The sequence below is a fragment of the Moschus berezovskii genome, chromosome 1 (genome assembly GCF_049115385.1).
Source record: "Moschus berezovskii isolate FMDL1 chromosome 1, NW_MosBer_1.0, whole genome shotgun sequence".
In the NCBI taxonomy this organism is placed as follows: Eukaryota; Metazoa; Chordata; class Mammalia; order Artiodactyla; family Moschidae; genus Moschus; species Moschus berezovskii.
In genome coordinates, this window is record NC_142460.1 from 62,858,606 (window position 1) to 62,874,681 (window position 16,076).

Below are 16,076 nucleotides of genomic sequence, written 5' to 3' on the forward strand. Positions count from 1 at the left end.
CATCTGCAGTGATTTTGGAGCCCCCCCAAAAAAAGTCTGACACTGTTTCCACTGTTTTTCCATCTATTTCCCATGAAGTGATGGGACCAGATGCCATGATCTTTGTTTTCTGAATGTTGAGCTTCAAGACAACCTTTTCACTCTCCTCTTTCACCTTCATCAAGAGGCTTTTGAGTTCCTCTTCACTTTCTGCCATAAGGGTAGTGTCATTTGCATATCTGAGGTTATTGATATTTCTCCCGACAATCTTGATTCCAGCTTGTGCTTCTTCCAGCCCAGCGTTCCTCATGATGTACTCTGCATATAAGTTAAATAAGCAAGGTGACAATATACAGCCTTGACGTACTCCTTTTCCTATTTGGAACCAGTCTGTTGTTCCATGTCCAGTTCTGATTGTTGCTTCTTGACCTGCATACAGGATTCTCAAGAGGCAGGTCAGATGGTCTGGGATTCCCATCTCTTTCAGAATGTTCCACAGTTTATTGTGATCCACACAGTCAAAGGCTTTGGCATAGTCAATGAAGCAGAAATAGATGCTCTTCTGGAACTCTCTTGCTTTCTCCATGATCCAGCGGATGTTGGCAATTTGATCTCTGGTGCCTCTGCCTTTTCTAAACCCTGCTTGAACATCTGGGAGTTCATGGTTCACATATTGCTGAAGCCTGGCTTGGAGAATTTTGAGCATGACTTTACTAGCGTGTGAGATGAGTGCAACTGTGTGGTAGTTTGAGCATTCTTTGGCATTGCCTTTCTTTGGGATTGGAATGAAGACTGACCTTTTCCAGTCCTGTGGCCACTGCTGAGTTTTCCAAATCTGCTGGCATATTGAGTGAAGCACTTTCACAGCATCATCTTTCAAGATTTGAAATAGCTCAACTGGAATTCCATCACCTCCACTAGCTTTGTTCGTAGTGATGCTTTCTAAGGCCCACTTGACTTCATATTCCAAGATGTCTGGCTCTAGGTCAGTGATCACGTTATCGTGACTATCTTGGTCGTGAAGATCTTTTTTGTACAGTTCTTCTGTGTATTCTTGACACCTCTTCTTAATATCTTCTGCTTCTGTTAGTTCCATGCCATTTCTGTCCTTTATCGAGCCCATCTTTGCATGAAATGTTCCCTTGGAATCTCTGATTTTCTTGAAGAGATCTCTTGTTTTTCCCATTGTGTTGTTTTCCTCTATTTCTTTGCATTGATCACTGAGGAAGGCTTTCTTATCTCTCCTTGCTATTCTTTGGAACTCTGCATTCAGATGCTTATATCTTTCCTTTTCTCCTTTGCTTTTCGCTTCTCTTCTTTTCACAGCTATTTGTAAGGCTTCTCATGGGAATCAACTATCATATCACAGAAAGAAATGGGAAAGCAATGAGAAAAAAAAATGATGGGGGATCTAAGATAATGAAGACAAAGAGATACACTATGAGAGATATTTTTACCTTAGTGTGCTCCAGTTCAGTTCAATTCAGTTCAGTCACTCAGTCCTGTCCGATTCTTTGCAACCCCATGAATCGCAGCATGCCAGTCCTCCGTTTTCATCACCAACTCCCAGAGTTCACTCAAACTCATGTCCATCGAGTCAGTGATGCCATCCAGCCATCTCATCCTCTGTTGTCCCCTTCTCCTCCTGCCTCCAATCCCTCCCAGCATCAGGGTCTTTTCCAGTGAGTTAGCTCTTCACATCGGAGAATCCCAGGGACGGGGGAGCCTGGCGGGCTGCCGTCTACTGGGTCACACAGAGTCGGACACTACTGAAGCGATTTAGCAGCAGCAGCAGCAGCCCTTCACATCAGGTGGCCAAAGAACTGGACTTTCAGCTTTAGCTTCAGTCCTTCCAATGAACACCCAGGACTGATCTCCTTTAAGATGGACTGGTTGGATGTGCTTGCAGTCCAAGGGACTCTCAAGAGTCTTCTCCAACACCACAGTACAAAAGCATCAATTCTTCGGTGCTTAGCTTTCTTCACAGTCCGACTCTCAGAGAGGCAAAAGGCAAGTTATCTCTCACTATCTATGATGATTTCTAAAGTCCTTTCTAGCTGTGTATGTATTTGTAGGTCAAACTGGAGAAATTTGCTAAGAAAGTTAATGATAAACTGAAGGTTTAGGATGGATAAGAATGAAGTAGGGCAAAGGCTATTAGGGTTTCACCAAGAGAATGCACTGGTCATAGCAAACACCCTCTTCCAACAACACAAGAGAAGACTCTACACATGGACACCAGATGCTCAAGAACAAAATCAGAATGATTATATTCTTTGCAGCTAAAGATGGAGAATCTCTATACAGTAAGGAAAAACAAGACCAGGAGCTGACTGTGGCTCAGATCAGTTCAGTTCAGTCGTTCAGTCATGTACCACTCTTCGAGACCCCATGAATCACAGCACACCAGGCCTCCCTGTCCATCACCAACTCCCGGAGTTCACTCAAACTCATGTCCACAGAGTCGGGGATGCCATCCAGCCATCTCATCTTCTGTCGTCCCCTTCTCCCCCCGCCCCCAACCTTTCCTAGCATCAGAGTTTTTTCCAGGGAGTCAACTCATTGCATGAGGTGGCCAAAGTATTGCAGTTTCAGCTTTAGCATCAGTCCTTCCAATGAATACCCAGGATTGATCTCCTTTAGAATGGACTGGTTGGCTCTCCTTGCAGTCCAAGGGACTCTCAAGAGTCTTCTCCAGCACCACAGTTCAAAAGCATCAATTCTTCGGTGGTCAGCTTTCTTCACAGTCCAACTCTCACATCCATACATGACCACGGAAAATCCCATAGCCTTGACTAGATGGACCTTGGTTGGCGAAGTAATGTCTCTGCTTTTTAATACACTATCTAGGTTGGTCATAACTTTCCTTCCAAGGAGTAAGGGTCTTTTAATTTCATGTCTGCAATCAGCATCTGCAGTGATTTTGGAGCCCCCCAAAAATAAAATATGATACTGTTTCCACTGTTTCCCCATTTATTTCCCATGATGTGATGGGACCAGATGCCATGATCTTTGTTTTCTGAATGTTGAACTTCAAGCCAAACTTTTCACTCTCCTCTTTCACTTTCATCAAGAGGCTTTTGAGTTCCTCTTCGCTTTCTGCCATAAGGGTGGTGTCATCTGCATATCTGAGGTTGTTGATATTTCTCCCAGCAATCTTGATTCCAGCTTGTGCTTCTTCCAGCCCAGCGTTCCTCATGATGTACTCTGCATAGAAGTTAAATAAGCAAGGTAACAATGTACAGCCTTGACATACTCCTTTTCCTATTTGGAACAAGTCTGTTGTTCCATGTCCAATTCTAACTGTTGCTTCCTGACCTGCAAACAGGTTTCTCAAGAGGCAGGTCAGGTGGTCTGGGATTCCCATCTCTTTCAAAATTTTTCACAGTCTATTGTGATGCACACAGTCTAAGGCTTTGGCATAGTCAATGAAGCAGAAATAGATGTTTTTCTGAAACTCTCTTGCTTTCTCCATAATCCAGCGGATGTTGGCAATTTGATCTCTGGTGCCTCTGCCTTTTCTAAAAATTGCTTGAACATCTGGGAGTTCACGGTTTACATACTGCTGAATCCTGGCTTGGAGAATTTTGAGCATGACTTTACTAGCGTGTGAGATGAGTGCAATTGTGCGGTAGTTTGAGCATTCTTTGGCATTGCCTTTCTTTGGGATTGGAATGAAGACTGACATCTTCCAGTCCTGTGGCCACTGCTGAGTTTTCCAAATCTGCTGGCATATTGAGTGAAGCACTTTCACAGCATCATCTTTCAAGACTTGAAATAGCTCAACTGGAATTCCATCACCTCCACTAGCTGTGTTCGTAGTGATGCTTTCTAAGGCCTTCTTGATTTCACATTCCAAGATGTCTGTCTCTAGGTCAGTGATCACATTATCATGACTATCTTGGTCGTGAAGATCTTTTTTGCACAGTTCTTCTGTGTATTCCTGCCACCTCTTCTTAATATCTTCTGCTTCTGTTAGGTCCATACCATTTCTGTCCTTTATCGAGCCCATCTTTGCATGAAATGTTACCTTGGAATCTCTAATTTTCTTGAAGAGGTCTCTTGTTTTTCCTATTCTGTTGTTTTCCTCTATTTCTTTGCATTGATCACTGAGGAAGGCTTTCTTATCTCTCCTTGCTATTCTTTGGAACTCTGCATTCAGATGCTTATATCTTTCCTTTTCTCCTTTGCTTTTCGCTTCTCTTCTTTTCACAGCTATTTGTAAGGCCTCCTCAGACAGCCATTATGCTCTTTTGCATTTCTTTTCCATGGGGATGGTCTTGGTCCCTGTGTCCTGTACAATATCACGAACCTCCGTCCAGAGTTCATCAGGCACTCTATCAATCAGATCTAGTCCCTTAAATCTATTTCTCACTTCCACTGTATAATCATAAGGGATTTGATTGAGGTCATATCTGAATGGTCTAGTGGTTTTCCCTACTTTCTTCAATTTAAGTCTGAATTTGGCAATAAGGAGTTCATGATCTGAGCCACAGTCAGCTCCTGGTCTTGTTTCCGCTAACTGTATACAGCTTCTCCATCTTTGGTTGCAAAGAATATAATCAATCTGATTTCGGTGTTGACCATCTGGTGATGTCCATGAGTAGAGTCTTCTCTTGTGTTGTTGGAAGAGGGTGTTTGCTATGACCAGTGCATTCTCTTGACAAAACTCAATTAGCCTTTGCCCTGCTTCATTCCGTGCTCCAAGGCCAAATTTGCCAGTTACTCCAGGTGTTTCTTGACTTCCTACTTTTGCATTCCAGTCCCCTATAATGAAAAGGACATCTTTTTTTGGGTGTTAGTTCTATAAGATCTTGTAGGTCTTCATAGAACCGATTAACTTCGGCTTCTTCAGCATTACTGGTTGGGGCATAGGCCTGGATTACTGTAATATTGAATGGTTTGCCTTGGAAACGAACAGAAATCATTCTGTCATTTTTAAGAACAGGGAATAGTCCTCCCCTTAATCTTAGTAATATTCATGCAACTCCTAAGGCAAAATTTTAAGCTGTCTACTGTATTTTTTTTCAAACAGGCACTCCACTGGGAGATTATATGAAAACTTTTGCTCAATGAAAAAAGTATATGTAAAGAAAAATTGATTTTAAATTTATTCTAAAAAACTCGAAATACTGACACTGAACTTATTTGAGGACACTGAACCAAATATGGATACCTTAAATTTGTACACTGTACTTGTACAATTTCATAAAGACAAACCTTTCCCACTGTAAGCATCCTTCCTGGAATTATCAAAATAGGCTCATGAACCTGAGTTTTAGATTTGAGGTCATAGAGGCTGACATGTTAAGGGAACAAATGTCCCTTAGAAGTCTGTGTGCCGTCACAGAGACAGTAGGAGAATCTGAAGAAGCAGCTCCTTTCCTTGTTGCAAAAATAAAAATTTAAAGATAAAATATACATGCTCTAAATTAGAATCTTGTATTTCCATAATTCCTGTCTCAACAAACAAGGTAGAGATGGCTGAGGATAACTGCTCCTTGGCAATTGAATTTATCCTCATAGGATTTACAGATCACCCAGAGCTGAGGATTCTTCTGTTTCTGGTGTTCTTTATCATCTATCTGATCACCATGGTGGGGAATCTTGGCCTGGTGGCATTGATAGTAACAGAGCATCGTCTTCACACACCAATGTACATCTTCCTGGGTAATCTTGCTCTGATGGATTCCTGTTGTTCCTGTGCCATCACCCCCAAAATGTTGGAGAACTTCTTTTCTAAGGACAAGATGATTTCTCTCTATGAATGCATGGCACAATTTTACTTTCTCTGTCTTGCTGAAAGTGCAGACTCCTTTCTCCTGGCAGCAATGGCTTATGATCACTTTGTGGCCATCTGCAAACCACTGCAGTACCACACCATGATGTCACAGAAACTCTGCATTGAGATGACCACAGGGGCATACGTAGCTGGAAACCTGCATTCCATAATTCACATAGGGTTTCTGTTTAGGTTAACTTTCCGTTCAAATCAATCACTTTTTTTGTGATGTTCTTCCATTATACAGACTCTCCTGTGTGGACCCTTATATCAATGAATTAATGATATTTATCTTTGGAGGATCAGTTCAAATATTCACTATTACCATAGTAATAATTTCCTACCTTTACATTATTTTCACAATTTTCAAGATGAAATCTAAAGAAGGAAGAAAGAAAGCTTTATCGACTTGTGCGTCCCACTTTCTCTCAGTCTCAATATTCTATGGTTCTCTTCTCTTCACGTACATTCAACCGAATTCAGTTAATGAAGAAGATAAAGATTTACCTGTTGCTATTTTTTATACTCTAGTGATTCCTTTATTAAACCCTTTTATTTATAGCTTAAGAAATAAGGAAGTAATAAATGTTATGAAAAAAATTATGAACCTATCATAACATTCTGAAACAATTACCATGCCATGTGGACAGCTGATTGCAATTTGAGAAAGCTTTTTTCAAAATCAAAGAATATTGAGAAAATGGGAAATGACAACTTTCAATATAAAATATTAAATTATTAACACATGATTAGTTTCTGAGCTGAATAAACAAGTTCAGAAAAGAGACTTTCTGCTAAAATGTACTCAAAAATATAAGCTACTAGTTTGTATCAGGGATAAACTAAATAATTATTCTTGAGTAACACAAGAGTACTCTTGAGTAACACAAAACTGTGTTCCAGTATGATTAGTTCCAACAGTTACTATTAGTTTCAGAGTATAATAGCTACAATTTTCAACAAATCCTAGAACTAGAAGTTATATACAACATTTGCCTTCATTTAATATTGCTGGCAAATTTCTGCAATTGGAAGCCATAATCTAACAAACTCCTCATACCTCAAGTTCCCAAAAATTAATTCCATTTTAGGCAATACCATGTGACAGAAGTAAGCTATTTATTTCCATTTGAATATAAATTTTGAGTTTAAGATATTATATTTGAATATGAATTCAAATAAAAGATTTATTTCCTAATCAACGCTTTCCTCTTCATTGTTAGTCAATTTTCTAACAAATTCTCTGAAATAGATTATTTTAATTTATTATTGATTTATCAATCTGTAGTTGAATATGTTTCTACTTATATTGATACTATTATGTATTTGATATTTTTATGCTGTTTGCTTTTGATTGCCAGCCCATCATATATGACAGTCTAATTACCAAATATATTAATTAAATAAAGGTTGCTTCCTCTCATATTATTATTTGACTTGCTTATTATTAGGAATATCTCTATCTTGGGCTGATTGCAATTAAGAGTATTAATAGGTGCATCAGTTCAGTTCAGTTCAGTTCAGTTGCTCAGTCATGTCCACTCTTTGCGACACCATGAACCACAGCATGCCAGGCCTCCCTGTCCATCACCAACTCCCGGAGTTCACTCAAACGCATGTCCATCGAGTCGGTGATGCCATCCAGCCATCTCATTCTCTGCTGTCCCCGTCTACTCCTACCCCCAATCCATCCTAGCATCAGACTCTTTTCCGGTGAGTCAACTCGTCGCATGAGGTGGCCAAAGTATTGCAGTTTCAGCTTTAGCATAAGTCCTTCCAATGAACACCCAGGATTGATCTCCTTTAGAATGGACTGGTTGGATTTCCTTGCAGTCCAAGGGACTCCCAAGAGTCTTCTCCAGCACCACAGTTCAAAAGCATCAATTCTTCGGCGATCAGCTTTCTTCACAGTCCAACTCTCACATCCATACATGACCACGGGAAAAACCATAGCCTTGACTAGATGGACCTTGGTTGGCAAAGTAATGTCTCTGCTTTTTAATATACTATCTAGGTTGGTCATAACTTTCCTTCCAAGGAGTAAGCGTCTTTTAATTTCCTGGCTGCAATCAGCATCAGCAGTGATTTTGGAGCCCCCAAAAATAAAGTCTGACACTGTTTCCACTGCTTCCTCATCTATTTCCCATGAAGTGATGGGACCAGATGCCATGATCTTTGTTTTCTGAATGTTGAGCTTCAAGCCAACATTTTCACTCTCCTTTTTCACTTTCATCAAGAGGCTCTTTAGTTCTTCTTTACTTTCTGCCATAAGGGTGGTGTCATCTGCATATTTTAGGTTATTGATATTTCTCCCGGCAATCTTGATTCCAGCTAGTGCTTCCTCCAGCCCAGCGTTCCTCATGATGTACTCTGCATATAAGTTAAATAAGCAGGGTGACAATATACAACCTTGACGTACTCCTTTTCCTATTTGGAACCATTCTGTTGTTCCTTGTCCAGTTCTAACTGTTGCTTCCTGACCTGCATACAGGTTTCTCAAGAGGCAGGTCAGGTGGTCTGGGATTCCCATCTCTTTCAGAATGTTCCACAGTTTATTGTGATGCACACAGTGTAAGGCTTTGGCATAGTCAATGAAGCAGAAATAGATGTTTTTTTTGGATCTCTCTTGCCTTTTCCATGATCCAGTGGATGTTGGCAATTTGATCTCTGGTGCCTCTGCCTTTTTTAAAACCAGCTTGAACATCTTGGAAGTGCATGGTTCACGTATTGCTGAAGCCTGACTTGGAGAATTTTGAGCATCACTTTACTAGTGTGTGAGATGAGTGCAATTATGTGGTAGTTTGAGCATTCTTTGATTCTTTGACATTGCCTTTCTTTGGGATTGGAATGAAAACTGACCTTTTCCAGTCCTGTGGCCACTGCTGAGCTTTCCAAATTTGCTGACATATTGAGTGCAGTACTTTCACAGCATCATCTTTAAAATACTTCAAATGAAGTAAGAGTCTTTTACTTGATATCAATTTTGTAGTGAGTTCAGGGGGATCACTTGCCCTGGGATAACTACTGCAAGTCAGTTTACCACTCTAAGTTTCTTTCAAGACAATCACAAGTATCATACAACTAAAGTGATTTAAACCTTCTTCTTTTTATCATGAGTATTATTTCCTGGGGTATATCAGGAGAATTTTTTAAGTTAGACGTTTGGATTAAAATATTTACAATAATCTTATTGTTACATATTTCTGGAGGGTCTCACAAAGTTAGACCAGGTCAGCTTCCAGGTGAGATACATTGGTTATCACCGGAGAAAATTAGTTGCCAGGATTATATGATTTTTGGACCACAATTCTCAAAGAAATCTTATATACAAGCTATTCCTTATGCTGTAATAATATGATGAGAAGGGATGTAAGTCAGCCTCATTTGGTGGTTACAGTTAACAACAGCATCATGATATTTCCATTTATTTTTCAGTATAAAGAAAGACGTTCACTAAATACATAGTCTTTATATCAATCAGAATTATCCAGGATAGTACCAATGGGAAGTACACATATATGAAGACAAATATAGAAATCAATCATATCACTCTCTTTGTAAACCTATATCTACATGTACATATGTATCTAAAGATGTGTATTATTAGATTTGGGTCACCTTATTATGGAGGCTGAGAAGACCTATGATCTGTTATCTGCATGGTAGAGATCCAGGAAAGCTGAGGCAGTTATCAAGTTTGAAATTGAAGAACTGATGGTATACATTCCAGCCCATGTATGAAAACATGAGAACCAATAGCATGGAGGGCAAAATAAGATTCATGTTCTGTCATGAATCAGATTCAGTCCACCTTCCTTTGCCTTTCTGCTCCATACAGGCCCAGAATGGATGAGATGACACTGAGATACAAAGGGTGTTGTAATCCACTTTACTAAGTCTACTAAGTCAACAGTAATCTCTTTTAGGAACACACAGACACACACAAAAGTAATGATAACTGGATATCTGGGCAATCTAGACCATGTCAACATGACACAAAATATGAACCACAAGTCCACCTGTTGTCAGCTTAGTTACCACACATAGTTGGTGGTAAAGAATCCGACAGCCAATGCAGGAGACGCAAGAGAAACAGGTATGACCTGCAGGTTGAGAAGATTTTTTGGAGAAAAAATGGCAACCCACAACAAACAACATATGTACACCTGGGGCAGAGTCATGTCAATGTATGGCAAAAGCAATACAATAATGTAAAGTAATTAGCCTCCAATTAAAATAAATAAATTAAAAAATAAATAAATAAAAAAGAACATTCTGAAAGAGATGGGAATACCAGACTACCTGACCTGCTTCCTGAGAAATCTGTATGTAGGTTAAGATGCAACAGTTAGAACTGGACATGGAACAACAGACTGGTTCCAAATTGGGAAAGGAGTACATCAAGGCTGTATATTGTCACTCTGTTTATTTAATTTATATGCAGAATAGATCATGTGAAAAGCCAGGCTGGATGAAGCACAAGCTGGAATCAAGATTACAGGGAGAAATACCAATAATCTCAGATATGCAGATGACACCACCCTACGACAGAAAGCAAAGAGGAACTAAAGAGCCTCTTGATGAAAGTGAAAGAGAAGAGTGAAAAAGCTGGCTTAAAACTCAACATTAAAAAAAAAAAAAACACAAAGATCATGGCATTGGTCCTATCACTTCCTGGCAGAGAGATGGGGAAACAATGGAAACAGTGACAGACTTTATTTTTTGGGACTCCCAAATCACTACAGAAGGTGATTGCAGCCATGAAATTGAAAGACATTTGCTCCTTGGAAGAAAAGCTATGACAAAACTAGACAGCATATTAAAAAGAGGAGACATTATTCTGCCAACAAAGGTCTATATAGTCAAGGTTATGGTTTTTCCAGTGATCATGTATGGATGTGAGGGTTGGACTGTGAAGAAAGCTGAGCACCGAAGAATTGATGCTTTTGAACTGTGGTGTTGGAGAAGACTCTTGAGAGTCCCTATGACTGCAAGGATATCCAACCAGTCCATTCTAAGGAGATCAGTCCTGGGTGTTCATTGGAAGGACTGATGCTAAAGCTGAAACTCCAATACTTTGGCCACCTCATGTGAAGAGTTGACTCATTGGAAACGACTCTGATGCTGGGAGGGATTGGGGGCAGGAGGAGAAGGGGACAACAGAGGATGAGATGATAGGATGGCATCACCCACTCGATGGACATGAATTTGAGCAACCTCTGGGAGTACGTGGTGGATGGGGAAGCCCAGCGTGCTACAGTCCTTGGGGTCACAGAGTCAGACACGACTGAGCAACTGAACTGATATCCCAATATTGACTGCTATGTATAAACCTAATGAAAACCACAAACCAAAAATCATAATAGATATAACACATAAAAAGTAGAAAGAAATACAAGCCATAAGGTTATCAAGTCAGAAGGGAAGAAATCAAAGAAGAAGAAAGCATAGAAAAGAAGTACAAAACAACCTCAGAACAACGAATAAAATGGCAATATGTACATACTATCAATAATTATTTTAAATGTAAAAAGACTAAATGCTTTAATCAAAACATACAGAAAGGCTGAAGGGATGCAAAAACAATACCCATATTTATCCCGCAGATACTCGCTTCAGTTCTAAAGACATACGGAGACTGAAAATGGAGGGATCAAAGTTATCCCATATAAATGGAAATCAAAATAAAGCTAGGGTGAAGTGAAAGTGAAAGTTGCTCAGTTGTGTCTGCCTCTTTGTGAACCCATGGACTATACAGTCCATGGAATTCTCTAGGCCAGATTACTGGAGTGGGTAGCCTTTCCCTTCTCCAGGGGTCTTCCCAACCCAGGGATCAAATCCATTTCTCTCGCACTGCAGGCAGATTCTTTACCAGCTGAGCCACAAGGTAGCAATACTTATATCAAATGAAATAGACTTTAGAACAAGACAGGAACAGGAGACATAGAAATACACTAAATAATGATCAAGGCATCATCCAAGAAGATATGACCATTGTAAATATGTATGTATTCCACATAGAAGCACAATACAGAAAGCAAATATAGATGAACATAAAGGAAGATATTGACAATAACAGAATCATAGTAGGGGACATTAACATTCCACTTATATCAATGGATGGATCATCCACACAGAAAGTCAGCAAAGAAACTGATCTTCAAGGACTCTTTAGATCAAATGGGCTTAATAGATATGTATACAGGACATTTCAGCCCATAACAGCAAAAGCACATTGTTTGAAATGCACATGGAACACTCCCCAGGATACATCACGAATGGCAGCACCCAAAAACAAGCCTTAGGAAATTTAAGAAAATTAAAATCAAATCAAGCATTCTGACCACAATGCTTTAAGACTAGAAATCAATAATGAGGAAAAAAAATCCCTCCAGAAAACACAAACATATGGAAGCTAAATAACACTCTACTAAAACTTCAATGGATCAATGAAGAAATCAAAGAAGAAACTTTTTTAAAGAGGGGGAAAAATGAAACCACAATGATCCTGCAAAGGCAGTTATTAGACGAAAGTTTACAGCAAAACAAGTCCAACTCAGAAATCAGAAAAATATCATTCCTAAGTAAAAAGAAATAAACATACAGGTCAAAGCAGAAATAAATGAAAGAGATTAAAATATAAAAACATAAAATATTAATGAAACTAAGAATGGGTTCTTTGAAAGATAAACAAAACTGTTAAACCTTTAGTCAGACTCATCAAGAGGATCGGAATCAAAAATCAGAAATGGAAAAGAATAAATGACAACCAGCACTACAGAATTTAAAGGATCATAAGAGATTACTATGAACAAACTATATGTCAATAAAATGGACAACCTAGAAGAAAAGGATAAATACCAAGATATGTACAGTCTCCCAAGACAGAACCAGAAAGAAATAGAAAATATGAACTGACCAATTATCAGCAGAGAAACTGAATCAGTAAAATAACAACAACAACAAACAAAACAAAAACTCCCAACAAACAAAAGTCCAAGACAAGACAGCTACACAGGTGAATTCTATTAAACATTTAGAGAAAAGTGAACACCCATCCTTCTCAAAGTATTCTAAAAATTATAGAGGAAGAAAAGCTAAAACTCATTTTACGTTGCCAGGATTATCCTGATATAAAAGCAAGAAATACATATATCACAAGAAATTATAACCCAATATCTATGATGAACACCAAGGCAAAAATCTTCAAATGAATATTAGCAAACCAATTTCAGCAATATATTACAAAGATAGCATGTGATTAGGTGGGTATCACACCAGGTATGCAAAGATGGTTCTGCAAGTCAATCAATGTGATAAAACACAGCAAAAAACTGAAGAATAAAAATCATATGATCATTTCAATTCATGCAGAAAAATCTTTTGAAAAAATTCAACATCAAATAAAGTTGCAAGATACAAAATTAATATACAGAAATCTGATGCATTTCTATGCATTAACAATGAACTATCAGAAACAGATATTAAGGAGACATCTCATTTATAATTAAACTAAAAAATAAAATACTGAGCAATAAACCTACCTATCTGACCTGCCTCTTGAGAAACCTATATGCAGGTCAGGAAGCAACAGTTAGAACTGGACGTGGAACAACAGACCGGATCCAAATAGGAAAAGGAGTACCTCAAGGTTGTATATTGTCACCCTGCTTCAGTTCAGTTCAGTTCAGTTGCACAGTCGTGTCCAACTATCCGCAACCACACGAATCACAGCACGCCAGGCCTCCGTGTCCACCACCAACTCCCAGAGTTCACTCAAACTCATGTCCACAGAGTCGGTGATGCCATCCAGCCATCTCATTCTCTGTCATCCTCTTCTCCTCCCGCCCCCAACCTTTCCCAGCATCAGAGTCTTTTCCAGTGAGGCAACTCGTCGCATGAGGTGGCCAAAGTATTGCAGTTTCAGCTTCAACATCAGTCCTTCCAATGAACACCCAGGATTGATCTCCTTCAGAATGGACTGGTTGGATCTCCTTGCAGTCCAAGGGACTCTCAAGAGTCTTCTCCAACACCACAGTTCAAAAGCATCAATTCTTCGGCGATCAGCTTTCTTCACAGTCCAACTCTCACACCCATACATGACCACGGGAAAAACCATAGCCTTGACTAGACGGACCTTTGTTGGCAAAGTAATGTCTCTGCTTTTTAATATGCTATCAAGGTTGGTTATAACTTTCCTTCCAAGGAGTAAGCGTCTTTTAATTTCCTGGCTGCAATCAGCATCTGCAGTGATCTTGGAGTCCAAAAAAATAAAGTCTGACACTGTTTCCACTGTTTTCCCATCTATTTCCCATGAAGTGATGGGACCAGATGCCTTGATCTTTGTTTTCTGAATGTTGAACTTCAAGCTAACCTTTTTACTCTCCTCTTTCACTTTCATCAAGAGGCTTTTGAGTTCCTCTTCACTTTCTGCCATAAGGGTAGTGTAATCTGCATATCTGAGGTTATTGATATTTCTCCCAGCAATCTTGATTCCAGCTTATGCTTCTTCTAGCCCAGCGTTCCTCATGATGTACTCTGCATATAAGTTAAATAAGCAAGGTGACAATATACAGCCTTGACGTACTCTTTTTCCTATTTGGAACCAGTCTGTTGTTCCATGTACAGTTCTGACTGTTGCTTCCTGACCTGCATACAGGTTTCTCAAGAGGCAGGTCAGGTGGTCTGGGATTCCCATCTCTTTCAGGATTTTCCACAGTTTATTGTGATCCATACAGTCAAAGGCTTTGGCATAGTCAATGAAGCAGAAATAGATATTTTTCTGAAACTCTCTTGCTTTCTCCATGATCCAGCGGATATTGGCAATTTGATTTCTGGTGCCTCTGCCTTTTCTAAAACCTGCTTGAACATCTGGGAGTTCACAGTTCACATATTGCTGAAGACTGGCTTGGAGAATTATGAGCATGACTTTACTAGTGTGTGAGATAAGTGCAATTGTGTGGTAGTTTGAGCATTAAAGTCATCAAGACAGTATGGCACTGGGGCAAAAACAGATGTATAGATTAATGGAACACAAAGGAGAGCCCAGAGATAAACCCATAAACTAAACATTAATTAATCTACAATAAAAGAGGAATGACATACAATGAGAAAATTCAGTCTCTTCAGTAAGTGCTGCTGACCGTAAACAGGAATGAATTTGAGTCAGCTAAACTGAGGTGGATGAACTTAGAGCCTGTTATACAGGGTGAAGTAAGTTAAAAAAGAAAAAACAAATATCGTGTATTGACACGTATTTATGGAATCTAGAAAAATGGTACTGATGAACCTATTTGTATGGCAGGAATAGAGATGTAGACATAGAGAGTGGACTTGTGGGCACAGCAGGGCAAAGAGAGGGTGGGACAAATTGAGAGAGCAGCATTGAAACATACACATTATCATGTGTAAAATAGATAGCTAGTGGGAAGCTGCTGTATAACACAGGGGGTTCAATCTGTTGCTCTGTGATGACCTAGAGACGTGGGAGGTTCAAGAGGGAGTATATACCTATTATTGATTCATGTTATTGTATGGCAGAAACCAGCACAACATTACAATTATCCAGCAATTAAAAATAAATTTAAAAAATAAGTGCTACTGGGAAAACTGGATTCTCCATATAAAAGAATGAAGTTAGAGCACTTTCTCACCATATACAAAAATAAACTCAAAATGACTTAAAGACCAAAATGTAAGACCATAAATCCTTACAGTGGCTTCCCAGGTAGCGCTGCTGCTGCTAACTTGCTTCAGTCGTGTCTGACTCTGTGCGACCCCATAAACGGCAGCCCACCAGATTCCCCCGTCCCTGGGATTCTCCAGGCAAGAACACTGGAGTGGGGTTGCCATCGCCTCAGGTAGCACTAGTATAAAGAATTCACCTGCTAATGCAGCAGACATAAGAGACGTAGGTTCGATCCCTGGGTTGAGAAGATCCCCTGGAGGAGGAAATGGGAACCCACTCCAAAATTCTTGTCTGGAGAATCCCATGGACAGAAGAGCCTGGTGGACCCCAGTCTATAGGGTTTCAAAGAGTCAGACATGACTGAAGTGACTTAACATGCACAAATCCTTACAAGAAAACATACTAGAACATTATTTGACATAAATCATAGTAATATCTTTTTGGATTTGTTTCATAAGACAGAATAAACATTCTCAATATAATTTGTCATTGGGGGAAATGCAAATTAAGACTATAGTGAGATATCATGACCCACCTACTGAAATGATAAAATTGAAAAGACTGCTTATGTTGGAAAGCACAATGCAGACACCTGTTAAATTAAAAAAAAAACAAACCTGATAGATT

General features: G+C 39.4%; 1 protein-coding gene across 1 annotated transcript; it reads left to right on the top strand.

Annotated features, from left to right (window-relative positions):
- The first annotated feature begins 5,459 nt into the window (after positions 1-5,459).
- On the top strand, positions 5,460-6,378 carry LOC129550418 (olfactory receptor 5K1-like). Its single transcript, XM_055418055.2, is given in 2 exon segments — positions 5,460-5,965; positions 5,967-6,378. Coding segments are annotated over 2 exon segments (918 nt in total).
- Positions 6,379-16,076: the final 9,698 nt, after the last annotated feature.